The sequence below is a fragment of the Balaenoptera acutorostrata genome, chromosome 20 (assembly GCF_949987535.1).
Source record: "Balaenoptera acutorostrata chromosome 20, mBalAcu1.1, whole genome shotgun sequence".
NCBI classification, from domain to species: Eukaryota; Metazoa; Chordata; class Mammalia; order Artiodactyla; family Balaenopteridae; genus Balaenoptera; species Balaenoptera acutorostrata.
Window position 1 is genome coordinate 10,354,446 of NC_080083.1, and position 26,342 is coordinate 10,380,787.

General features: G+C 55.1%; 1 protein-coding gene across 2 annotated transcripts; it reads left to right on the forward strand.

Moving 5' to 3' along the window:
• The first annotated feature begins 12 nt into the window (after positions 1–12).
• KIF1C (kinesin family member 1C) lies at positions 13–22,772 on the forward strand. 2 transcript variants are annotated; one of them, XM_057535775.1, is made up of 23 exons: positions 13–200; positions 1,898–2,018; positions 2,281–2,413; positions 2,823–2,899; positions 3,239–3,418; positions 4,058–4,123; positions 4,856–5,034; positions 5,140–5,251; positions 5,705–5,782; positions 5,933–5,998; positions 6,090–6,165; positions 6,666–6,744; positions 6,948–7,093; positions 8,081–8,250; positions 8,361–8,440; positions 8,569–8,644; positions 13,423–13,502; positions 14,352–14,446; positions 17,629–17,712; positions 18,115–18,301; positions 18,448–18,520; positions 19,321–19,935; positions 21,545–22,772. In XM_057535775.1, exons 3-23 carry the CDS (start codon positions 2,308–2,310, stop codon positions 22,226–22,228), a joined length of 3,309 nt encoding a protein of 1,102 aa, XP_057391758.1. In that variant the 5' UTR covers positions 13–200; positions 1,898–2,018; positions 2,281–2,307; the 3' UTR covers positions 22,229–22,772. The 2 variants fall into 2 exon arrangements, with proteins under 2 accessions (XP_057391758.1, XP_057391759.1); XM_057535776.1 differs by lacking the exon at positions 1,898–2,018.
• Positions 22,773–26,342: the final 3,570 nt, after the last annotated feature.

The window sequence follows — 26,342 nt, forward strand, 5'->3', positions numbered from 1 at the left end:
CCCGGGCGGGCGCCGGCCGCTGGCGCTGCTACTGCTGCCGCCCCCGGGGCGCGAGTCCGCCGCCCGCCGCCCGGGGACCCGGCGAGGGGCGGGGGCAGCCCCGAACCGGCCCTGGATCGCCCCCGCTCCCGTCTCACGCTTCCCGGAAAGTTTGTCCCTTTGCACTCTGCCCGCCGCTCCGGGAGCCCCGCCGCGACGAGGTGAGAGCTGTGGGAGAGGGGGGGTGAGGGAGGGGACGCCCGCGGAGGAATGTGCCGGGCTGGGGGGCGGGGAGCCGGGGTCCCGGTTTGCACCACCCGGCGGGGGCCGGCTGGCCGCGGGAGCCGGGATCATGTGCTATTTGTCCCGCGGAGGCGCAGAGAGGTGCCAGGCCCGGGGCGGCCGTCGGTTGGCTGGACCGGAGGACACTGTCCGCATGGCCGCCCAGAAAGGCCGGGACGGGGGCCTGTGTGAAAACTGCTGGGTGAGCAAGGTGCAGGTGGCCCTAGGCCCCCTTTCGGGTCGCTCGGCCTCGCCCCAGCCGCGGCTTCTCCCTGTACCCCACTGACCTATTACGCTGCACCAGCCGACCCCTGTATCTCTCTCCTGGTCTATTACCCCGCCATCCACCAGCAGTGCCACCTCATTCCCTGCCCCGTTAGCCACAACGGCGTTACAATTGAGTGTCTCCATCAGTGTCCTTTCCCTCCCCTGGTCAGGGTCTGGGGGTCAGGGCTGTTCTTCCTGAGACAGCCTCTGTGGTTTCAGCTACTCCCTTCCTGTCCTGGGACAGACCAGCCCTCTCACCCCTCCCATGCCCTGGCCAGAAAGGCTGCTGAGGTGAGGCCCAGCAGGACAGGGGTTTGAGGCCCTTTGGGGCCACAGAAGGGGACTCAACATCTCTGATCGCTCTTCACAACCCTCCCACCCTGTTGTCCGTGGTGTGGGCTGCTCAGCCTCTCCTCCCAGGGTGTGGGCACCGGATCACCCACATTCCTGGGCTCCAGCCTGGCACTTTCCCCAGGGCAGTGGATGCCATAGCACTAGCCCCAGGCTGGAGCTGGGACCTACCTGCTTCCTTTCCCTTCTCTCCCTCTTCAGGGGAACCCTACTGCTATCCTCCCTTCCCATAAACACAGGTATTCTGGATCCTCCAACAGAGGACCCTGGTGGTTGGTAGGATGGTTACAGGATGACCCCACCCTCTCCTGCCCATTGTCCTGGATCCTAAGGAGGAAGTGCTGGGGGCTGGTCAAGGGGTTCGGGGCTTATAGGCAGGCCCTGTGGATCCCAGTTCTGGGCTGTAGCTCCAGCCATTAGACTTTGCCCATCAGCAGTCCCTCCTGTGTGGAGGTTATGGACCCTAGGTGCGAGCTGGTTTCTACTTGTCCCTGGCTGACCCTGTGGGGGAATTTTAGGGCAGGTCTTATGTTTGGGATTTTCTCGCATCTTGTTTCTCTTCTGGGCTTCCAATTTGTGCTTTTCCCCTACCTGTTCAACATTTCTGTGTTTGCTGTCCTCTTGTGTGTCCCCTTCTTTTTCTTCCATTATTTCCTAAGTAGCATGACCTCAGTCTTCTTGTCTCTCTCATTTTTTTGGTGTTTGGGACTTTCTGCCTCTCCTCTCCCCGCTTCCCACCACCTTCAGTGTCTCTGCCCATGTGTCCCTCTCTCTGAATTGCTCTCTGTCCAGCCTCTTTCTGTCTTCTCTCTCTGAACGTTCAGTGCACTTGTGAGTGACGAGGAATAAAAATATCACCGTCCCTGCCCTTGGATTCACATTGCATTCGACCATTCCAGAGGAACAGCCATCCGCACCTTTCCTAACATTACCCCCACCCCTTGTCCTCCAACCCTGGAACCCCAGACACAGCTCTGGAACCACGAGTGCCTCCTAACCACTCTTCCCCCGCAACCAGGGTTTCCCCTACAGCCCCAGCTGGCGTGGCCAGGCCCCCAGTGTAGGATGGGGCTCCTCCTACGAGGGCCGGTGGCAGCCAGAACTGATACAGCCCCCCTGGTCTGGGGCCAGGACACCAGGTAACTCTGGGGTGACACCCCAGGTCCCTGCCTGCTGGGAAAAGGCTGGGGAGAGAGGCAGGAACACCTCCGGGAGTCCCTGAGGAGAGTGACATTGGGGAGGAAGGCCAAGGAAACAGAAACTGGGTCCTTGAGGGGCTGGGTAGCCGGGGAAGGGGGTGTGGAGAGACTGGTTCCTGGGAGAAGTTGGGAGGCAATGTCTGGGTCCCCCAGACATTGCCTCCCAATAGCTCTGACCTCCTCTTCTGTCTCTGTCCTCCAGCTGAGGAGGGTGGTAGTATCTGGAGCCATGGCTGGCGCCTCGGTGAAAGTGGCAGTGAGGGTTCGGCCCTTCAACGCCCGTGAGACCAGCCAGGATGCCAAGTGTGTAGTCAGCATGCAGGGCAGCACCACCTGTGAGTGAGTCCCACGGGCCCGTCTGGGCACAGGCAGGGCAGCCCGGGCCCACTGTACGGGCCAGTCCTGCCGGGCCGAACCAGGAGGAGGGCTGTGCTGGGCACGGAGCAGGTGCTAATTGTAAGGAAGGAGGCTGGGACAGGCTGGCCTTTCCGTGCTCCCAGTCCCTGGGAGGGGGAATGTTGGCCTGGAGCCCTCCATTGCCCAATCCAGGGAGGCAGCCGGGAGGGGGGCGGGTCCTGGGAAGCCAAAATTAGCTTTGGTGGCTGGAGGGGGTGGGGAGTATTAAAGGGGAGAGATGAACTAGGATAGAGGTGGGGAGTGGGATGCCTGGCTTCTGAGGGCTTGTGGGGAGTGGGCAGCGGTTGGGAGTACCTGACCTTGGCCTTCATCCCTTTGCTTTCTCAGCCATCATCAATCCCAAACAGAGCAAGGATGCCCCCAAAAGCTTCACTTTCGATTACTCCTACTGGTCACACACTTCGGTGAGGTTGTTAGGTTGGGGGAAGAGCTAAGCAAAGAGGGACGGGGGATTCAGGTCCTGGGGACGGGGCATTGCTGGGAAATAGGACCTCCAGGGAATTGGTTGGGAGGACCAGGACCCTTGGGTTGGGGTAGGTAGGACCCTGAACTTGTGACTAGGACCAGGATGGGGGAGGCAGAATCCCTGGGATAATTTAGGGCTGGCAGGAGACTAGATAGGATCCTCAGGGATGATTAGGACCGTGAGGGGGGTGGGGGCACACAAGATCTTTGGGCACCTAGATACCAAGGACAAAGTCATCTAGGGTTCCTGCTGTCTTTCTTGCCCCCCTTCCACCTAGGCCGAGGACCCCCAGTTTGCATCGCAGCAACAGGTGTATCGGGATATTGGAGAAGAGATGCTGCTCCATGCCTTTGAAGGCTACAACGTGTGCATCTTTGCCTATGGGCAGACGGGAGCTGGGAAATCCTACACCATGATGGGGCGGCAGGAGCCAGGGCAGCAGGGTATCGTGCCCCAGGTACACTCGGGGCCTGGCAGGGTGGCCAGGGCTGAAGCATCTTCAGCTGACCCTAGGGGAGTAGGCTGGGTTCTAAGCGTTGTGGAGCAGAGACCTGGCTCTCTGAGGTTGTTAGTAGTAGGGAAGGTGATGGGGGATGAGGTTGGCTCCAACCTGGACATCAGGGCCAAGAAGGCTCAGTGAGAACAGCCACACCTTTGGCGGCAGAGCGCCCAGGGTTTGAACCTTGTTTCTACCACTTACTGCTGTCTTACCTTGTCTCGTAATTACTTGTGAGTGTAGTTCCCATGTAGGCTTGTACCTCAGTGTACCTCAGTCAAGGTGTTTACTGTAGGAAAAGCCAGTTGTGGATAACTGAGAGTTGACCATAATCTCCCTGACTGCAGCATAGTGACCTTGCATACAGGCTCCGGGTTTGCATTTTGGCTCACTGAATACTACTAGCCTGTGACCCTGGGCAAGTGTGAACCTCTCAGAGGTTGCTTTCCCATCTGTAAAATGCGAACGATCCCGTCCCTCCCTTGGGGCTGTGGTAAGGGTTAAACAGGGTCACTTGAGACCTGGCCGGGCCTGGGTGCTGGGCGCCACAGGTGTGCCGTGAACAGCAGCATCTTTGTGCTTCTCTGTGTCCCCCTCCAGCTCTGTGAGGACCTCTTCTCTCGTGTTAGTAAGAACCAGAGCGCTCAGCTATCCTATTCCGTGGAGGTAAGCCCAGGTCTTGGGAGGGGCCTGGGAGGGGAGCCACGGTGTCCCCTGGGTAGGGAGGAGGCGAGCAGAGCGATTAAGACAAGTGCAGTCTCTGGAGTCAGGCAGCCTGGGATCTACTCTAGGCTTTACCGGTTAGTAACTGTGGCTTTGGGCAAACGATTTCTCTCTCGGCTCCTGAGTATGTTTATCTGAAATGATAATGATCAGGGGTCCCCTCCTAGGGTTGTTGGAAGGCTCAGTGAGCTTGCACATGTAAAATGCTTAGCAACACATAGTAAACACTCAGTGTAGGTCACCTGTATTGTATCCAGTGGAGTCCGGGTTAAGTTTCACATTGGGTATGGTTGTTAGCTTTTTTACTTTTTTAAAAAATTTATTTATTTATTATTTACCTTTGGCTGTATTGGGTCTTTGTTGCTGAGCGTGGCTTTCTCTAGTTGCATCGAGCGGGAGCTATTCTTCGTTGCGGTGCACGGGCTTCTCGTTGCGGTGGCTTCTCTTGTTGAGGAGCTCGGGCTCTAGGCACGCGGGCTTCAGTAGTTGTGGCTCGTGGGCTCCAGAGCTCAGGCTCAGTAGTTGTGGCACATGGGCTTAGTTGCTCCGCGGCATGTGGGATCTTCCCGGACCAGGGCTCGAACCCGTGTCCCCTGCATTGGCAGGCAGATTCTTAACCACTGCGCCACCAGGGAAGCCCAGCTTTATTACTTTTTATTTGCTTCTCCCACTCAGGTGAGCTACATGGAGATCTACTGTGAGAGGGTACGAGACCTCTTGAACCCCAAGAGTCGGGGCTCTCTGAGGGTCCGAGAGCACCCCATCCTGGGCCCCTATGTGCAGGACCTGTCTAAACTGGCTGTGACCTCTTACGCAGACATTGCTGACCTCATGGACTGTGGAAATAAAGCGCGGTGAGGCAGGCTGATGGGGCGGAGAGCAAGGGAGCCGGGGTTAGGAAGATGAGGGGCCGGACCCACTGACCATTCCTTCCCCCCCGCCCCCTCCCCCGCCCCCAGGACTGTGGCCGCCACCAACATGAATGAGACCAGCAGCCGTTCCCACGCCGTCTTCACCATTGTCTTCACACAGCGCTGCCACGATCAGCTCACTGGACTGGACTCAGAGAAGGTAGGACCCCCCCCCCCCACCCGCTGCAACCCCATCCCACCTGGTAACAGAGACAGAGATGTGATCAGCAGGCCTTGCGTCCTCCCTCCCTGTCCAGGCTTGGTTGAGTGCCTCCTCTGAGCTTCCACAGCCCCCCGTGCTTCCCCTATCAGATCAGTGGGATAGTCTCCTTTTGCATGTTTGTTCTTCTAGCTAGACTCCTTGGGGCAGGTCTTGGAGCCCACTGTGTGCCTTGTCCCGGCACACAGTGGGCATGTGAATATCTGTGATTGAATAAATGAAGAAACGGACAAGTAACCAAACCCTCACTGTCATCTTATGTATCCCCCTTCCGTCCCCGACTCCTGGCTTTCTCCATCCCTTGCCAACTGCCTAGTCCCCTTGCTGGGTGTTCCCTTGATATGCCTGCCCCGCACCGACCCAGTCACCTCCTGTCTCTTTCCTCTGACCCAGGTCAGTAAGATCAGTTTGGTGGACCTTGCTGGCAGTGAGCGGGCTGACTCCTCAGGGGCCCGGGGCATGCGCCTGAAGGTGAGGCGCTTGGGAGGGTCGGACGGGGCAGTGTTGGGGGCTGTGTGCAGTGGTCTCAAATCATAACCTGGTGCTCTGGCTGTGGGGGGAGCGGGGGAAGGGGACCGGAGTGGGAGAAGAAGGCCTCATTCCCCACGTTCCTCTTGCCAGGAAGGCGCCAACATCAATAAGTCCCTGACTACTCTAGGGAAGGTGATCTCGGCCCTTGCGGATATGGTAAGACCTGGGCGTGGGAAGAGAAGGGGCTCTGGGAAAGCGGACAAAGTGGGTGGCCCACCGTAACCCCCTTCCCCCTTCCGTCCCTCAGCAATCAAAGAAGCGGAAGTCGGATTTTATCCCTTACAGGGACTCTGTGCTCACCTGGCTGCTCAAGGAGAATCTGGGTGAGGGGCTTCTCCTCTCTGTCTCTCTCTGCCGACCCTGCCACCAGTCCTGCCAACCTCCTTTTGATACCAGTCCCGTTGACACCCCTGGAACCTCAAATCCTCCAGTGGTCCTTTGACTCGCCCCCTGATCCCCAGGGACATCCTTTGAAGGTGTCCTGATGCTGAGATCAAGGCCACACCCTTCCTGCCAAGCCAAGGGCCTCGCTGACTTGGCTACCCATGACTGCTCTCTGACCTCACACCCACCTTTGACTTCACCCTCCTCCCACTGATCTCTGACTGTCCCACAGATGTCTGATGTCTCCCTGACCTCACCCCCACTTCCTCTGACCACCAGATTTCACGATTAGCTCCACAACTCTTAGCTTTACCCTACCTTGGACAGTGACCTTATTGGACCCCTGCCTGAGCAGTGAGGCCCCCCTGACCCTGTGACCCAGTCTGACTTTTCTTAGGACCCTGCCCAGCTCAAGCTTTCCCCTCCTTTCCATTCATAGGTGGGAATTCACGCACAGCAATGATTGCGGCCCTGAGCCCCGCGGATATCAATTACGAGGAGACTCTTAGCACCCTCAGGTGGGGCTCTAGTAGGGGTGGGGCGGGACATGAAAAGTGCCAGGAGCTCAGCGGCTGGTAGCTCAGGACCCTCCCCATGAGTTAGGGTTGACCCTCAGCTTTACTGCACTATGATGAAACCTGGGAGGGAGAGGGAATCGGGCAGCAGACCAAGGTCACCCGTGTCTAGGCCTCACCGGTCCCGCTCCTCCCTCCTCATCCAGGTACGCCGACCGCACCAAGCAGATTCGCTGCAATGCCATCATCAATGAGGACCCTAATGCCCGGCTGATCCGGGAGCTGCAGGAGGAGGTGGCCCGGCTGCGGGAACTGCTGATGGCCCAGGGGCTCTCCGCCTCTGCCCTGGGAGGTGGGACTCCGGGAGGGGCAGCTCAGGGAGGCTCCTTGGCCCAGCTCATCCCTCCTCATTTGCCTTTGCCCAGGCCTGGGACCAGGGAGGGACCACTGCCCAGAAAGCCCAGCAAGTGCCCCTTGACTTAGATGCAGATGTGGAGAGGGGACAGGTCACGCCTTTAGGTGTTACAGAGCTGGGAGGGACTGATCCTCCTGGGGAGAGGCAGGCAGGATTCAGAGGGACCTTAACAGGCTCCTGGAACTACTGAAACGACAGGAGCAGGAGTAAATGGCAGGTCATGCATTTATGGTTTAAACAGTAAGTCATTAAGAATAGGCTGCTGGGCACCTGCCTTGACAGAAGTTCTTGTGAAACATTGGGAATTAAATTGACCGTAAGCTTAATAATAGTCAACAGCAGACTAATTTCTGAAACGTAAGGCTCAGCCTCCTTACTGTGAAATGGCGTCTGTATTAGAGAATCTGTGATCCGTGTTGGCTGTGTCTGGTGTGGACTCTGCATTCAATCTTGGGGTCCATCCCACTGAGGAGTTGGGGTGCTAAGGGGCACGGTGGGGAGAATAAGGGTTCTTGGGAAGAGAAGGTAGACACGATGTTCGCCTCTGCACATTTGAAGGGTAGTCTTGCAAAAGAAAAAGCAGTGTAGTCTTTCTCATCCCAGAGGGCAGAACTAGAAACAGAGCTACATGTAACATGGGGCAGATTTCAGTTCAACACAGCTAAGAACTTTCTGATGGTACGAGTCATCCTACAATGGAAGGAACTGGCTACCTTGTTCAGTAATGAGCTTTCCATCCCTGGAGGGGAACAAGCAGAGACTTGGTGTCCATTTGTCAAGGCTGCAGTAGGAGGGTTCTCTACTTTGTGGAGGTGGACCATGGGTCTCCTGCAGTCTTTCCAGGCTGGTCCCCTGTGAGACCTTCCCTGTTTCCGATCAGTTCCATCTTTCCTTGGCCTCCTTTTACCTTCTTCTCCCTCCTAGGCCTGAAGGTGGATGAGGGGAGTCCCGGAGGTGCTCTGCCAGCTGTATCATCTCCCTCTGCCCCAGCTTCGCCCTCGTCCCCCGCAGCACACAACGGGGAGCTGGAGCCATCGTTCTCCCCCAATGCTGAGCCCCAGATTGGGCCTGAGGAGGCCATGGAGAGACTGCAGGTGGGAAGCTGGAGCTGGCAAGGGGTGGGGCTCTGGGGGCTGCTGGGAAGCACCCCCTGGGAGGTGCTTGTCCCAGACTGTCCTGATCCCTGCCTGTCTTGTGCCCCCAGGAGACAGAGAAGATTATAGCTGAGCTGAATGAGACCTGGGAGGAGAAGCTACGTAAGACGGAGGCCTTGAGGATGGAGAGGTGTGAGGATGGGGCCGACAGCTGGAGCCCTGGAGGGAGCGGGGTGGGGAGGGAAGGTCAGGCCCTGCAGGGAATGGGTTCATGGGTACCGATGACAAGACCAATGTTTGCCTCTCCTTTGCCTACAGAGAAGCGTTGCTGGCTGAGATGGGGGTGGCTGTCCGGGAAGATGGGGGAACCGTGGGCGTCTTCTCTCCGAAGAAGGTGAGTGAGGAGGCCTCGGAGACTCTGGATGCTGAAAGAAGAGGGTTGGGGTGGCAGGGTCATGAGTTCTAACTCTGATCTCAGGTCTCTGAATTGTCCCTCCATCATCTCTGTCCCCACTCCTGCTCCCTCCTCTCTGTGTTGTCCGGCCATCCCTGTCTTCTCCCTCCATCTAGGGACCACAGGATGCCAGGGTCCCTGCCCTTAGGGGGATTTCAAGAGCTGCTTAGAATCTAGGTATTTATAAACAGAAGCCCACACACGTGTGTGTATGAGTTCATGCGTAGAATGTATCTCTGGATTCATAAGAAACTGGTTATGGCGGTTACCCCATGGGGAAGGGAGAGGACCTGGGAGATTGCAGGTTGGTTGGGATAGCGACTTGTCCACCGTGTGCTCTTTTGTATCATTTGGATTTTGTAACCTGTGTATGTGTTAGCTATTCAAAAACAAACAAACAAAAACAAAAAACCTGAAAAGTACGTTTCGAAAGGATAACTTGGGAAGAGAAGACTATAGGGGAAGAGTAAGCACTAACCTGTAGGATGTTGATTGTAAACGCAGCGAGAGGTTTTTTTTTTTTTAAACTGTTGAGCTGTTCAGAATTCTTTTTTTTTTTTTAAATTGGTGAGTGACTATCTATTTATTTTATTTATTATTTTTGGCTGTGTTGGGTCTTCGTTTCTGTGCGAGGGCTTTCTCTAGTTGTGGCAAGCGGGGGCCACTCTTCATCGCGGTGCGCGGGCCTCTCATTATCGCGGCCTCTCTTGTTGCGGAGCACAGGCTTCAGACACGCAGGCTCAGTAGTTGTGGCTCACGGGCTTAGTCGCTCCGCGGCATGTGGGATCTTCCCAGACCAGGGCTCGAACCCGTGTCCCCTGCATTGGCAGGCAGATTCTCAACCACTGCGCCACCAGGGAAGCCCCAGCGAGAGGTTTAAAGATGGAAGCGTCAGTGCAGCCTGGAGATGTATGGAAACTGGTTTCCTGGAGAAGGTGGTTTGGAAAGTGGAGCCTGAAAGATGGACGGGGGTGTGGTAGAGAGGAGCAGAGAGAACATCGGGCCGAGCAAATGTGGGGTATTGTCGGCCGAGTGGGGCGCACCAGCACCTGTCACGTGCCCGCTGTGTAGTAGGTGCTCAGTAAGGCTTTGTGGAGAGGAAGGAAGGGAAGAAGCAGGGCAGGAATGATCAGGCTCAGTTGGAGGCAGGAATGGTATTCAAAACCTTTAGCAACCAGCACAGCATGGGGACCAACCAGTCAGAGTGGACGCTGGCTTCCGACGGCCAGCACAGCTGTAGCGGTGATGCAGAGGCCAGTTTGGGCAAAGCAGGAACTTCCAGTCCCAGCCCTAGAATGGAGCCAGCCACGCCTGTCAGAGCCGTGGTACGAAGCATCATAGGATCAGGCTCTAAGTGAGGTACACCTCTTCCAGGCAGCGGGTTACTGGAAGGAGACCCCTCCGATTTTCATACGGACAAGGCGTCTGGGTGACTGAGCAAGCAGGGACCATTGAACAGGGATCCAGACAGAGGAGAGGGGTTTGCCTGGCCTGAGGCACAGCCAGGGGCGAGAGAGCTGTCGGTGGGTGATTGAGGGTGGCAGGCAGGGCTGAGGGGTCAGGTCCGGGGCTGGGCACCCAGGGCTTTGGGATCCCCCAGAGGCGCACATCTCGGAGGAGGGACTGCAGGAGGCTCTCAGCGTGGCTTGCCAGCCACCTGGGGGTGCCAGGTACCTGTGGAGCTTCTGCCACAGCTGCAGGGCTAGGGAGAGGTAGAAAGGGATGGACAGACTGATGGATGGGTTTTTCTTTCCTGGAGAGGTTCACACTGTGCAGGGTGCCACCTGCTAGAGCTTGGGACCAACAGGAGGGGCTTTTGTTTTGTTTTGTTCTTAGTTGTTCTTGTAAAGGTGGCACGCCCCACAGGGAACGTTTACTTCTTACAGTGAGGTGAAAAGGAAATCTCTTTCCTTCCCACCCTCGGGTTCCCCTCCCAGAGGCGAGTCCTGTTGCTGGCTCCTGATGTGTTCTTCTAGAGGTAGTCTCTGCACGTACAGGCGTGTGTTATAATCATCCACGTACGCACGCACACATCGCCCCTCTTTGCCATGGTGCTGGTTCCATACTTGACATGTTACTTTTTTTTTTTTTTTTTTTTATTATTATTATTATTTATTTTATTTTATTTATTTATGGCTGTGTTGGGTCTTCATTTCTGTGCGAGGGCTTTCTCTAGTTGTGGCAAGCGGGGACCACTCTTCATCGCCGTGTGCGGGTCACTCACTATCGCGGCCTCTCGTTGCGGAGCACAGGCTCCAGACACACAGGCTCAGCAATTGTGGCTCACGGGCCCAGTTGCTCCGTGGCATGTGGGATCCTCCCAGACCAGGGCTCGAACCCGTGTCCCCTGCATTGGCAGGCAGATTCTCAACCACTGCGCCACCAGGGAAGCCCGACATGTTACTTTTTCACATAACAGTGTATCGCACTTCTGTCCGTTTTTTTTTTTTCCCCACAGTGTCAGAATACTCTATTGTATAGACATAGGATAATTTTTTTTAACCAGCTTCTTACTGATGGACATTTAGGTCGTTTCCCATTCTTTGATACTATAAACAATGTTACAGAAGATAGTTTTACTAATAGTCTGCTGTCTAGAACAAATTCCTAGAAGTGGAGATTTGGGGTCCACCAGTAGCCAGGTGAAACTTTGATCTCTTTTGCCAGCGTGCCTCCAGAGATTGTAACCATGCCCACTTATACTCCCAGGAGCAGCATACAAGAGAGCCCGTGTTCCCTCATCCTCTTCAACTTTTTCATCTTTGCCCATCTGATTGGTAAAAAAAAAAAGTGTCTTAGGGGAGGTAACTTCTGCATTTTCTCCAGGTGGCGAGAATGAACCCATTCTCATAAGTTTAAAAGTCATGTGGATTTCAGAGAGAAAGCTGTTAGACTCACAGGAGAAACGGGTTTGGTGGGGGTGACTCCAACCTAGGAAAGGTCGAGTGGAGGATTGGGTCCTTGGGGCAAAAGCTCCAGTTTGTCCCAGAGAGAGCCAAGGGCCTTAGGGAAAGCCCCTTCTTTTCTGAGACCTCGCCACCAGGCCTAAGGACTTCCTAAGTCAGTAATTTTCAAACCTGGCCCGGAGCTTCCTTCACAGGGAATGGGGAGGGGGGAGCAGGACTGGACTATGGGTCCCCTGCCCCCACCTCGGCCTGAGCAGCTCTCTGCTTATCTGCTTGACGTGTTAGGCTTCTAAGGCTTCTAGGTAAGGTTTCCTGTGAACAAAGGGTTCCAGGGCTGAATAAAGATTGAAAAGCACTGCCCTAAATCATGTCCCCTCTCCCGAGGGATAGATCGCTTTCTGCTTCCAGGACCCATCCGCGTTTGCCATTCCCAAGCAGGCCTGACACTGCAGTGTCGGGAGGGGTGTGGTCATCCCTCAGGAGAAGAGGAAGTGTTGCAGAGTCGTCGGTGGAGGGGCCGACACACAGATACACAACGCATCCACCATAGACAGAGCCTTGGGCTTCCTGTTCAGGGGGCTCCCAGAGAACTATGGGGCCTTGACTGCTGGCTGTCTTCCCCTACACCCTGTGCTCCCCTGCCTCCGTGCCTTTGTTCAGACTCCTCTTTCACCTGGAACCCTCTTCCTTCTTCATGTCCACGTCCTCCTCATCATCAGAGACCAGCTCCCACACTGCCTTTTCCATGAAGCTCCCCTGACCCCCATGAGCTCCCATTGGTCTTCATTTCATTCATTTTTGTGTATGAGCCCCTCCCAGGATACAGTGGGATGAATGAATGAATGAATGAATGAGCTAAGTGAGGGCGTGAAAAGTTCAGGAAGTCTGTTATGAGGCATGTGTCTCTCACCTGCAATGGTGTTTCCACGCCAAGTCTTATCTCCCCAAGTTGACTCTGATTTCCTGACCGACGGGGCAGCAGCCTCTGGGTGTGACTCATCTCTGTGTCCTGCCAGGCACCTCAGTGGGGTCTTGCACATAGAAAGGCCACGGTATATCCTTGCAGAACAGAGGCAGGGGATCTTGTGTTCGGGTGGAAGGCTTGGGCAAGCTTTGTGGAAGAAGTGGCATTTGAGACAGACCGTGAGGGACGGGAAGTGAATGATTTTGACAGGTGGGGATGGGGTTGGGCCAGGAGGGAGGCTGTTCCAGGCGAGAGGATGGGCAGGGATGAGCCCGGCTTTTTGGAGTGAGTGCTCAGAGTACACTGGGTGCGAGCACAGAAGGGGAGAGGGGGCCCCGGAAAGGGGCTTGGATAAGTGGGCTGGGGCCCTGCCGTGGAGGAGGCCCAGGAGTACCGGCATAAAAAGCAGACTCAGGTCAGGCAGGCATGCGGTGCGTGGGCTGGAGAGGTCTGAGCAGTCCCCTCTCGTACCCTCCCGAAGTGGCAAGATACATTTTGAGGGGAGAAGTGATGAGGCCTGGGGCCAGAGGGAGTGCAGGGAAAGCAGAGAGAGGGCAGGTAGCTTCTAAGGTTTTGGGTCAGGGAGACTGGTGTGTCCAGGTGCCTCTGAAGAAAGGGGGCCTGGGGAGGGGCTAGAAGGGTGAGGGCATCTTGTGCGCGAGGAGAGGGTGGGTCAGGCTGCCCCGAAGGCATTGGGGTAAGTGGGAGCAGGAGGTGGGAGAGCTCGCCCTCCGAGGGAGGGGGAGGGGCGCAGCGGGGAGCCTGCAGGGGTGTCTGCGAAGCGCCTTCCCTCCCTCTTGGCTGCACCCCTGGCGGCCCTCCCCTGACTGCCGCCCCCTCCCCACCAGACTCCACACCTGGTGAACCTGAACGAAGACCCCCTGATGTCTGAATGTCTGCTCTACCACATCAAAGATGGTGTCACCAGGTAGCGTTTGCTCGGGGCCCCTGGGGCAGCCTCTCCTTTTAGGGTGTGGTTGCAGAGGGAGGGCCACGCTGGCGACTCCCTTCTCTAGTAATCTCCTGGGGACGCCCCAGGTCTCAGGACAGCTCCACTGCAGCCCTGTTAGCTCCAGGCTTCCTGAGAACTTGCTGAGCCTGCCTCCACCCACCGCTTTGCTGTGGGTGACACCCCTCCTGGGACCAAACCAACCCAGCGCCGGCAGGGATAGGTCCTGATCTACTGGGGCAGAGAGTGGGTGGGAGCTTGGACTGCTGCGTTCTTGGCCCCCAGCACCACTGCCTGGGCATCGCTTAGTGGGACCTTCCCTTGGGGTGGGAGAGAGAAGGGAAACATAACCCTGGCCCCATGCTGTTGAGGGCAGTGCCCACGTGACAGGTAACTTCACTGGCTAATGCTAATGAACCCCTGGGGCTCAGCGCCTCCAAGGTCACCTCCTGGAGTTAAAGGGGTGAGGGTGCTCCTTCCTCTCCCGGCACAGGCTGTTCAGCTGTCCTTGGTGATCATCACGGGAAGGATGCAGGAACCCAGGCTGAGGGCACCCACCCCACTCCAGGTTCCCTTCCCCCTTTGCTGTATAACAGTGAGGATGTGGGCTTTGGAGCCAGGCAGATCTGGGCTCACATCCCAGCTTCACCACTGCCGGGCTGCATGACCTTGGGCAAGTTACTTACCTCTCTGAGCCTCAGTTTCCTCATGTGTGAAATGGGAATAATTATACTCGGCTTACTGAGTTGGTTGAACTTGTGTTCAGAAGGGGCTTGGTGTATGTATGACTGGCACATGCTCAGAACATGTTGGCTGTTGCGTCCCCAGGGTCGGCCAGGTTGATGTGGACATCAAGCTGACCGGGCAGTTCATTCGGGAGCAACACTGTCTGTTCCGGAGCATCCCTCAGCCGGACGGAGAAGGTAATGGCTAAGGGGGCGAGACTGGGGTGACCCGACAAGGAGAGAGACAGGTCCCTCACTGAATACAGAGCCCTGGCTCGGGCGCTGGGAGTGCAGCCGCCGTGTGAGAGGACGTGTCCTCACCCTGAGAGGGGCCTTGAACTCCTGGTCAACAGTGGGGGCCCTGCTATCTGCACCTGCCCTTAGGGCGCAGACTCTTGTGAGCTGGGAGTGGTGAGGGTCCCCAAGGCAGAAACAGAAGACTGGCTTCAGAGGGTGAGGTTTTGGGAAGAGGAGATCCTGCCCTCTTCCTTAATTTTTTAGCCTCAAATAGCACCCTGGTCATTTTTTATGAAAACCTGTAGGTTTTTCAGTGGGATATCTGAATTTATCTCTGAAAACCTGATTATCTACGTAGCTATGACTACAAAAATTTCAGGCAGTTAGTCAACCCATGTCTCCCTTTGGTTCCAAAACTTTCAGAGATTTTTAGCTGTTTTTGGCCACAGCAGCAAAAGCTTTTAGGAATCACAAGCCCTCAGGGTGTAGGTAGTAGTCTGTCTGACAGGTAACAAAACAATGCTCGTGGTTAAGTACCAGTTAGGGCATATTCTGAGGTCACTGTTTTGTTCTGGTTCAGTCTTTTTTTTTTTTTTTTTTTAATATTTATTTATTTATTTGGTTGCGTCAGGTCTTAGTTGTGGCAGGTGGGCTCCTTAGTTGCGGCTCACGGGCGCCTTAGTTGCGGCTCGCTGGTTTCTTAGTTGTGGCACGTGGGCTCCTTAGTTGTGGCAGGCAGGCTTCTTAGTTGTGGCTCAAGGGCTCCTTGAGTTGTGGCTCGCCAGCTCATTAGTTGTGGCATGCGAACTCTTAGTTGCGGCATGTGGGATCTAGTTCCTGGACCAGGGCTCGAACCCAGGTCCCCTGCATTGGGAGCGTGGAGTCTTAACCACTGCGCCACCAGGGAAGTCCAGGTCATTTTTTTTTTTAATGGACTGATTTGGGTTCAGTTGTGCCCAAGTGGAGTCAAGCTCTGGGAAGTGAGTCGGGCAGGGAGGCTGGCCGTGTCACACCTGAGGTCTCCCTCACCTGGAGCCCGTGCTATGTGCCTCAGGTCTGATGCTTCTGGGGGACAGGAGACAGGGCACCCGTGGTCAGCGTGTGTTTTAAAATAAGAAAAGATGCTCTCGTGTGGCCTGGAGCTCAGGTTGAAGACCTGCCCAGTGGACTTCAGTTCCAGTTTCTGGTCAGTGGATTAACGCAGTTGTTCTGGTCTCGTTCAGGTCCCTAGTGGCAGCAAATGCTTCCGGCCCTGTGGGCTGCGAGCTATTGAATCTGTTCAGCCCAGGGAGTTATGGCCGAGTTCCTGTTCTGCGGTTCCCTCAAGCCATGTGCTGGGGTGATACCAAAACCACACAAGGCCTGTGGAGGCAGCCCACCCTTGGGAGCTCAGGGTGTGTTTGGGGAGGTGACAGGCCCGAATAGGTTACGTCACAGTGAAAGCAGTAGATGGTTCTGTGCCCCAAATGATGGAGGCTCTATAAAGGGTTAGTCCATTTGGGCCTTTAAGATTTAATACTTGACCAAAGACGCCTAGAAGAGCAGGCAGCACGGATAGAGGTGTGAACACAGAAGAATAGTTATTACTTACCATCTACTTTGTGCCTTTGCATTTTCGCACACAGCTCACAGGTGAGGGAGCTGAGGTTCCCAGGGGTTAGGGAATTTGCCCGAGACTACACAGCTAGAAGATGGCAGAACTGGATTGGGACGCAGCATGGCAGGCTCTAGGGCCTGTGCTGTGAGTCCTGGGCTGCCTCAGTTCAGATCGCTGTGGGTTCGTGTGGGTTCTCACCTGGCCCCATTTCCCTCCATAACAACTATCCCCGCCCAACCCTGACTTTAGATTACTTGCTCAATTACTTGTTTATCATCTTTCTTATCAAGTGGAAGTGATCTCTGTGAGAGCAGGCATTTTGGTTTTTATCTCTTCTGTATTTCCAGGACCTAAAATAGTGCCTGGCATATTATAGGGGTGCAATATATTTGTGGAATGGATGGATGAATTTGGGGCGTCGTGGGAAATAAGGGCGGGGGTAGACTGGTACCCTTATAGCCACCTCATCCTCTTCTCTGCCACCTTCTTCCATTGCTGGTCACCGACGTGGTGATGCTTTAGCTCTGTCTGACATCTTCTTCTCCATCGTTTCTGCCCCTTCATCCAAGTTTCCCTTTGAGCATCAGCTCAGGAGTTACCACTTTCCCATAATCATTTCCAGTCCTCTGCCCCTGAGCCGAGTTACTCTTTGCTATTTTTGTACTCCTACAGCGTCCGTAGGCTCGTCTCTGCCTTACGTTACCATTCATTCTGGTTTCTCTGTTCCTTGTAAGGTAAATAAGAACTCTCTTTCCCACATCACTTTATTTGAGCCTTTCAGCCACTCTGTAAAGAAAGACTTTGTTATCCCATTTTATAGCTCACAGAAATCGGGTGACTTGCTTAATGTCCCTCAGCTAAGGAGTCATAGAGTCTGGGTCTTTGGAACACGGGGGCCCCTCTGTGACAACGGGGCACTGGTCCTCAAGGACAGGGAAGTGCCTCAGGCATCCTCGTGTCCCAGTAAGCAGCAGGCTTGGTGATCTGTACAAGGAGCACCTTGAGAGATGTTTGGGTTGGGTTGACTTTATCTTCTCCCGTGAAGATAGTGATCTTGACTGAAGATAGTTGACTGTGGCTTAAGGAGATCCGTTAGGTAGCAGTGTGCAAGATGCATCAGACGGAAGTGGGGCTAGGAGCCTGCTGGAGGAATCCAGACCTGGCCAGTAGCAGTGTTGTTTGGGAAGGAAGGAGTGGTCATCTGGAAGGCAGAAATGACAGGGCCTGCCGACCAGCTGGACCTGAGAGACCACGCCCTCTGAGAATTCCGGGCTTGCTAAGCCGCTGCTGGGGAGGATGGCAGAGGGTGAGAAGGGAGCCCCCGCAGAGGCTCCTGGGAACTGTATGTAGCTGGGGCTCTAACCCTCCTTCTGCTCTTCCTTTCCCGTGCTGCCTGCCACCAGAGGGGCCATGGCACCCCGACAGGTACTGGGTGGTGGGACTGGGGGTGTATGTGTGTTTTGGGGGGAATGCAGGGTGGGAATCTGTGACCATACCCCTCCTCCCCCAGGGTCTGATCGCTCCCTCTCCTCTCTCCCTGCCTCAGTGGTGGTCACCCTGGAGCCTTGTGAAGGAGCCGAGACCTACGTCAACGGGAAGCTTGTGACTGAGCCCGTGGTGCTGAAGTCAGGTAGAGGAGGGGGCAGTGAGGGTCCTGGGTCCTGGCTGTGCAAGGAAGAGCTTCTTGGGTGACTCCTGGGCAGGACCCAGAAACAAATAGGAAACAGCGTGGGCATGTGAAGACAGAACTGGGAAGGGAAGAGAGAGGGAGTCAGGTTTTGGTTTGTCTCGCTGCCTCAGGGCAACAGGAAGAGGATGCCAAGCTCCTGATTTCCTTTGGCTGTCAGCGATAGGGCGGTTCCTGGGGTCAGCTAGGGGAGCCTCGGCTCCAACCGCTCTTGGATTTGGGGAGATGGAAGAGATTGTGTTGGGGCTCCTGGGATTTGTGGGCAAGGCCCTGTGCACCTCGGGCATGGGGAGGGGTGTGCTGCCGTGGGCGAGTGAGTCCACTTCTCCATCCTCCTATCTCCAGGGAATAGGATTGTGATGGGCAAGAACCACGTTTTCCGTTTCAACCACCCGGAGCAGGCGCGGCTAGAGCGGGAGCGAGGGGTCCCCCCGCCCCCAGGACCGCCCTTCGAGCCCGTCGACTGGAACTTTGCCCAGAAGGAACTGCTGGAGCAGCAAGGCATTGACATCAAGCTGGAGATGGAGAAGAGGTGCGTGGGGAGGGTGCTTGCGCCCCAGGGCCCTGCTGACCGTCCCCCCCAGGTGCCCAGCCCCCAGCGCCCTCCTGTTGTCAGGCGCCCTACTGAGGTGGCTCTAGAGCCTCACAGCTCCTCCTCCCCTCCTCACCCAATCCCAGGCTGCAGGATCTGGAGAACCAGTACCGAAAAGAAAAGGAGGAGGCTGATCTTCTGTTGGAGCAGCAGCGGCTGGTGAGGGGCTGGCCAGGGGTGTGGTGGGGCAGGCAGAGGCGGGAGGTGGGCTGGTGGGCACTGGAGCAGCCGGCCTGGCAGAGCTTCAGCCTGACTCTGATTTTGGTCACACTGCCTGGGCCAGAGTGGGGAGTGGGCCCGGGGCTGGGGGGTAGAGGTGGCATCTAGGAGGAGACAGGAGAGAAATGTGACCCAGGGAGGAACCCATGCAGGGAACTAGGGTTCCTCCCAGGTGACTGGGGCTTCCTGGACTCTAGCTGATCCTGTGCCACCTTTATGATTTTTACCAAATCCAAGTACCGCCCGTGTTGTTATTTACTTAAGATTGTTCTTTGGGGACTTCCCTGGTGGTCCAGTGGTTAAGACTCCATGCTCCCAATGCAGGGGGCCTGGGTTCGATCCCTGATCAGGGAACTAGATCCCGCATGCCGCAACTAAGACCCGGCGCAGCCAAATAAATCAATCAATAAATATTTAAATAAAAAAAAGATTGTTCTTTGAATGGACTTACTTTTAAATCTTTAACCGCATCCTGAGCGATATATACACACGAAACCCATACTTGGTACGGCTACAGCTAATACTCACTTTCTCTGTGCCACACGCTCCGAGCATGTTAATCCTCAAAACGTATCTGTGAGGAGGTGCCGTCATTACCTCCGCTGTGCAGACGAGCAGAGGTTAAGCCGTGCACCCAGCACCGAGCCGCTCTGACCACGGTGTTTCCATGTCGCTGGGACACATGGCTCTGGGGTGCCCTTAGCCCTCTCCCCGTCTGTCTTCCCTCTCTGTGGCCCCAGTACGCAGACTCTGACAGCGGGGACGACTCCGACAAGCGCTCCTGCGAAGAGAGCTGGCGGCTCATCTCGTCCTTGCGTGAGCAGCTGCCACCCACCACGGTCCAGACCATCGTCAAGCGCTGCGGCCTGCCCAGCAGCGGCAAGCGCAGGGCCCCCCGCAGGGTGTACCAGATCCCCCAGCGACGGCGGCTGCAGGGCAAAGACCCCCGCTGGGCCACCATGGCCGACCTGAAGATGCAGGCAGTGAAGGAGATCTGCTACGAGGTGGCCCTGGCCGACTTCCGCCACGGGCGGGCCGAGATCGAGGCCCTGGCTGCCCTCAAGATGCGGGAGCTGTGCCGCACCTATGGCAAGCCTGAGGGGCCCGGGGACGCCTGGAGGGCCGTGGCCCGGGATGTCTGGGACACGGTGGGCGAGGAGGAAGGCAGCGGAGGTGGAGGTGGTGGCAGTGAGGAGGGAGCCCGTGGCGCAGAGGTGGAGGACCTCCGGGCTCACATCGACAAGCTGACGGGGATCCTGCAGGAGGTGAAGCTGCAGAACAGCAGCAAGGACCGCGAGCTGCAGGCCCTGAGGGACCGCATGCTTCGCATGGAGAGGGTCATCCCCCTGACCCAGGTAGGACGGGCCCTGCCCGGCTTTTCCCCGCCTGCATCTCTCCCCTGTAGGAACCTGAACCTCCCACCTCAGAGTCCAGCCTCCTTCCTCCTCTTCCTTTAAAAAATCTTATCGAAGTTTAACACAGCATAGTTTGTGAATCACCTGCCTCACAATCACCAGGGCACTAACTGAAAATGCAGATTCCTGGGTTCTGCCCCAGACCTACTGAATCAGCATCTTTGGGGACAAATCTGCATTTATAATAAGTACCCCGGGTGGTTCTGAAATACAATGAAGTTTGAGAACCACTGATATAAAGGGTACAGTCCTTAAGTTACCACTTAATGAGTGTTCCCATAGGTGTCCACTCTTAGAACCACCCCTCTCCTGGGTGACCCTTTCTTTACTCTGGTAGCCGCTGTGCTGAGCACTTCTCCTGTGTCACCGTGTAAATCTTCACAATGACCCTGCGAGTGGGAGTGTTCTCACCTACCCATTTTCCATGTATTCACCCAACAAGTAAATAGTTGAGTGTTTACTGTGTGCCAGGCATCGTGCTAGCTACTGGGGTTACTCACAACAGACGGAATTTCTGCCGTGTTCCCGCTTGCCTTCTAAAGGGGGATGACAGGCAGCCAGTCATAACAGCAGTCATGGTTGTTGAAGGCTTACGGCTCCAAATGCAGCTCTTACCCCTCTCCTCACCCTCCCCTCTCCACACCCTTGGGCTTCCTTGCTGTTCCTTGAACTTGCTGGGTGCACTCCTGCTTCAAGGCCTTTGCAAATGCTGTTCCCTCTGCCCAGAACGCCCTTCCCTCTGAGAGCCATAGAGCTCGTCCCTCAGTTCCTTCGGGTGTTGCCTAAAATGGGAACTTCTCCGTGAATCTCTTCCGGTCCTTTCACTGCATCTACCCCCACCCTGGCCTCCTGTCCTTTTCCTTGCTCTGGTCTTTTCCATGTGAATATATATTTTTATATGTGTATAAAAAAAAATATATATATATATACACATTTATATAAAATATATATAAAATATATAACATGGTACTTATATATAATGTAAATAATATACATTAAATAACTTAAATACATATATTTATATTTAACTTGTTATGGAAGTACAGCATATGTACCATACTGTATATTTTTCTTATTTATTTATCAACTGTGTCCATCCACTAAAATGATGGCAGGTATTTTTCTTCCCTCTTTGTTGACTGCTGTATCCCCAGGGCACGTCATTTATTCAGCAGTATTTGCTGAGTGCCCACTAGGTGAGGCATGGTAGAATTTCTCAGGTAATCTTACAACAGCCCTATGTGATGGGTAACTATCACTGTTAATGTCATCTTACATGTGAGGACACTGAGGCACAGAGGCTACAAGCCGGAGATCCAGACCCACAGCTAGGAGGTGGCAGACCTGGACTGAGTCGGCCACCTGACTCTGGGTCCGGGCTCCTAAACCAGTGTTCCTCCAGCTTCTTCGTCCCCGTGCCCCTCTCTCTCAGGACCCCTGGACGTCCAGCTGCTCCAGGGCCTTCCAGCTTGTCCTCCCGAATCTGCACGTCCTCAGGACTCCACTCTCCTCACGTGTCCCCTCTTCTCTCACCCCCTCTCCCTCCCAGGATCACGAGGATGAGAATGAAGAAGCCGGTGAGGCCACGTGGGCCCAGCCCCAAGGGTCTGAGGTCGCGGAGCAGGAAGCCCCCAGTGACCGAGCACCTCCCGCGCGGCCCTCCTCGCCGCCCCTGTCGAGCTGGGAGCGGGTGTCGAGGCTGATGGAGGAGGACCCCGCCTTCCGTCGGGGGCGCCTTCGCTGGCTCAAGCAGGAGCAGCTGCGGCTGCAGGGACTGCAGGGCTCCGGGGGCCGGGGCGGGGGGCTGCGCAGACCCCCCGCCCGCTTCGTGCCCCCTCACGACTGCAAACTGCGCTTCCCCTTCAAGAGCAACCCCCAGCACCGCGAGTCCTGGCCGGGGGCGGGGGCCGGGGAGTCCCCAGCGCCTCCGCAGCCCCCCGAGGAGCTCACCCCCTCTCCGGCCACCCCTGCCCGCAGGCCCCCAAGTCCCCGCAGGTCCCACCGTCCCCGCAGGAATTCCCTGGACGGAGGGGGCCGATCCCGGGGAGGGGGTTCTGCACAGCCCGAACCCCAGCACTTCCAGCCCAAAAAGCACAACTATTATCCCCAGCAGCCCCAACCATACCCAGCCCAGAGGCCCCCAGGGCCCCGCTATCCCCCATACACTACGCCCCCGCGGATGAGACGGCAGCGCTCAGCCCCTGACCTCAAGGAGAGTGGGGCGGCCGTGTGAGCCCCGCGTCTTGGGCAGAGAGGGCCTGGCGGAGCCCCTCGCTGGGAGGAGATGCTGCTTCCCCAGAAGCCCTGGGGCAGGAGGCCCTAGAGACCAGAGAGAAGGTCCGAGTAGGTGATAGAAGATGTAGGGGTAACTGGGCCGGAGGCTGAGGGAGGAAGAGGGCACGGAGCTGCCAGGAGCGAACCAAAGTGAAGGAGAGCGACGGGAAGCTGTCTCGGGGCTGCCCCTTGCGGGGGAGGGGGTCCCACAAACGCTGCTAGGGTGGGTGGGGGGCTGGGGTGCCGCGTAGTCGGTGTTTGACTTTCTTTTCAAGTGGGGGCAAAGGGGAGAGAACCTAGAGGGAGGTAAGGTCTCCCCACCTCCTGGCCCTGTCTGTCTGTCCGTCTGTGGTGGGTTTCTGTTTCCAGGGAGGTGTGGTGGGATCATAAGTCATTCCTCTCCCCTTTCAGGCCTCCTGCTATATTTGGGGGACCTGTCTGGCGTCTGGTTTGCCTGGGGTTCCTGAGGATGTGGGACCTTTCAATAAAGGATGGAAAACAGAGGGAGCTTGTGGCTGGTGGTCATTTGGTTTTGGTTTTCAATGGAGGTTTAGATTATATAAAAGTAAAGTGAGCAGATCTTAAGTGCGGCTCAGTGAATTTTTGTATAGGTCACCACTCAGGTTAAGGTAGAAGAATGTTTCCATCATGGTTTCTGGAATGTTCAGCATCATGTCTCCTCTTGAGTGTGTAACTCATTCCTTATATCCCTTTCATTTTTGCTTACCCAGTGTCTCCATCTCTGCCCCCAAAACTGCTGTCATTGTCCTGGAGGGAGGTGAGGGAGTCTCAGCCTGGCAACGCCCAACTGGCCGTTCCTAACAGGAAATAGAGGAATTTGGGGGACAGGGCTGGGGGGGGAGGGGGTTCTGCATCTTTGAATCACTTAGCTGTTTGAAAGGTCTCCCAAGCAGCCACAACTTCCCCAGGTTCTGTTCTGTCTTGGGCGTGTTTTACAATGAACGTGTTGATCAAGTTTACTGCACCCGCCTGATTATTTCATCCCGTTCGTGTTTCCTGCCTTTTATCAGGGTGCATTCAGTATTCCAAATAGTATTTTGTCTTAAGATTGCTTTCAAGGAGGATGCTGCCTGCTTGTTTTAACGTTCTGGCTTGGAGGAGCATGTCCATGGCAGTGCCGTATTGTACGCGTTTTGCAGGTTAAATTGCAACCCTGCTCTGCCTGCACCAGGCCAAACCCCAGAATCCCCATGGTTTCAACCTCAGGAAAACACTTCCACCCATTTGAAAAATTGAGCTGCTTGCCCACAGCTTCCTGATGTCAGTCTTGAGGTGCAAGCAGCCAAAACCATAGACATTATCCCAGTTGCAGACAAACCGCAGCCCTGGGCAAGGCTACAATTGTTTACTCTTGGTTTCTGCACCCTGATGCTGGCTACCTTTATTTTGGCAACTTTGAATGCCAGGTCTTCAGGGATCTGTTGACAGTGACCCAAGATTTGGAATGTAATGGATGGTTTGTCGACTGTGTTTATTTGAGCAGTTTATAATCTGGTCAAGGAGACTAAATGTGAGCAAGAAAATGATAGACTACAAAGTTCTCTGCACGTCAGAGCAAGCTGAGTGGTACAGGCAGTTTGTGGGATTTGAGATGGGAAAGATAGCTCACTAATTTAAAATACAGTGGGATTATTTTCCCCTCAAGACTACCTTGTAAAAAAAAATACCTTGTATAAATGTTTTCTACCATTTTTATCCATTTCTCTCTTCCAGCTCAATCTTTTTTTTTTTGGCTGCATTGGGTCTTCGTTGCTGTGCGTGGGCTTTCTCTAGTTGTGGCGAGTGGGGACTAACTAGTCTTCGTTGCGGTGCGCGGGCTTCTCATTGTGGTGGCTTCTCATTGCAGAGCACGGGCTCTAGGCGTGCAGGCTTCAGTAATTGTGGCATGCAGGCTCAGTAGTTGTGGCGCACGGGCTTAGTTGCTCCGCGGCATGTGGGATCTTCCTGGACCAGGGATCGAACCCATGTCCCCTGCATTGGCAGGCGGATTCTCAACCACTCTGCTACCAGGGAAGCCCTCAGCTCAGTCTTTTAAAATGTGATGAATTTTAGATTTTATTCAGAGAATTGCCCACTCATCTCTTATCTGTTCTACACATGCTAGCATCCCTTATGCATATCAGCCTTAAAACTGTAAAGGACTCTCTTTGTCTCCATTTTTCAGATGGGAAGACTGAGGTTTGAATAGATTAATGAGTTGCCCAATGTGATACAGTTCCTAAGAGGCAAAGTTAGGATTCCAATTCAGGTCAACTTGACTGAAGCTCAGACTGTTTCATGCCTCTAGGATGATCATCTTTCCTTCTAGAAACCATGTTGCCTTCTCCTCACACGAGTCTGCCTCTAGTTTCTGGTCTCTTCCAAAGCTGCCCTGAGAAGAAATGAGAACCACTATTTGTAAGCCTCCTCCAGGATCATGGACAAAAGTCACGCAGACAACCTGCCAGCTTTCTAGCTCCCTCAATTTTACCCTTGGTTTCCTTGGAAATTCAGGCCAGCAGCCTCTGCCTCATTATACACATTCTCACTCCTCCCACCCACTTCTGTCTCTCTTGAAAGGCAAGAGGAGACTGTGGCATCATCTGGATAGTATGTCTCTCCTAAAGATCTGGTCACCAGATGGATGTTGTAGAAGCTGCTTCTCTCATCCCTAAACAATCCCATAGTTATAGGAGCTGACATTAACCTGCAGTGCCCCGATAGCCTCATCAATGAGGATTTCCATCTCGACTCCTCCAGGTCCTTTCTTATGCTCCCTCTGCCCCCAAACCTGGAGAAGGACTGTGTGTTCCGATACCTGGGAAGGTCTTGCCCTGAGCTCCCATAGCTCTTAGGCTGCAGCTGGGTTCCTGCCTGATGCCCCAGGCACATGGACCAGCCTGAAAAGTTCTCATGCCTAATGAGCTAAGCTTCTTTAAAATGACCATGGAAACGGTTCTGGCTGTTCTTACAGAGACTTCTCAGCCAGAGAGGAGAAGCAGGGTCTCGTTCTTTAAGCCCAGGGCCCCATCTCCAAAAGGTTAGGGCTGCAGTCAAACTTTGGAGCACATAGACCTGGGTTCCAGACTCATCACTAGTTAGCTGTGTTACTCTGGGTAAGTCACCCCCTCTGGGCCTCAGTTTCCTTCTTTGTAAATAGGACTGATAATCCAATGGGAAGATTTAATGAGATAATACATGAAAAGGGCCTGGCACATATTGGGAGCTCAAGGTTGGTGCCTTCCCTTTTCCCTTGTTATGAACTGGAAATGAAGACTGGAAAAAGAAGGGAGGTGTCGCAAAATGAGGTCGGGTCCCCCAAAATGTCAAAGGTGTTCTTCAGCTCAACCCTCCACGATGGCTGGTACCCCGTATCCACCAAAGCCTCGCCCCCAAGCCCTGTTGTTCCACTGTTGTCCGCGAGGGGGAGAAAGGGCGCGCGTTCGCTTGCGGGTAGCTTTCGCTAGCGCGTTCACAGAGCCTCGAGAGAGCGGGGCCTTGCGCGCTCCTGAGTCTCCGGGGGGCGTGCACGCGCAGGAGGCTGGCCGTGACGCGGCGCTAGGTTGGGCTTCCCTTTCCCGCGTGCTTGGAGCTGCCCAAGGTTGAGGCTGGGGGACTCGGGGTGCCCGAGGAGAGCGGCACGGGTGTGGAGTGTAGGGCCTGGAGCTCTGCGGGCATTTCTTCTTCCTAGACCAGCTATCGTCTTCGTTTTCCAGAGGGAACGACCTGACTCCCTTCAGAGTTAGTATTTTCTTCCCCATCATGGATGATCAGGAATTCCAGAGAAAGGGAAGAGAAGGGACATTCATTGGGCACCCTCTGACATAGGGACGGTGCAAGGGGAAGTGGACCAACCTTAGGGGCAACGATGCCCCTCTACTAGAGGAGCTTTTGGATTGGGGTTTGCTTTGCTCGAAATTTGGTAAATACAGAAAAGTAGAAGGAAGAAAATGGAAATAATCCACATTTCCAAACCACAAAGGATCTCTTGTTGTCGCCTATAAATGTACCCTAAAATGTTTGTTCAACAAGTATTGATTGAACACCCACCAACTATGTGCTTAGCATGTTAG

Bases quoted from the DNA above. Each gene is read 5' to 3' on its own strand.
- KIF1C (XM_057535775.1), top strand. From the start codon at position 2,308: ATGGCTGGCGCCTCGGTGAAAGTGGCAGTGAGGGTTCGGCCCTTCAAC. The intron at 6,745-6,947 runs GTGGGGCTCTAG...CTCCTCATCCAG, and splicing joins GAGACTCTTAGCACCCTCAG to GTACGCCGACCGCACCAAGC. The intron at 18,302-18,447 runs GTGCGTGGGGAG...ACCCAATCCCAG, and splicing joins AAGCTGGAGATGGAGAAGAG to GCTGCAGGATCTGGAGAACC.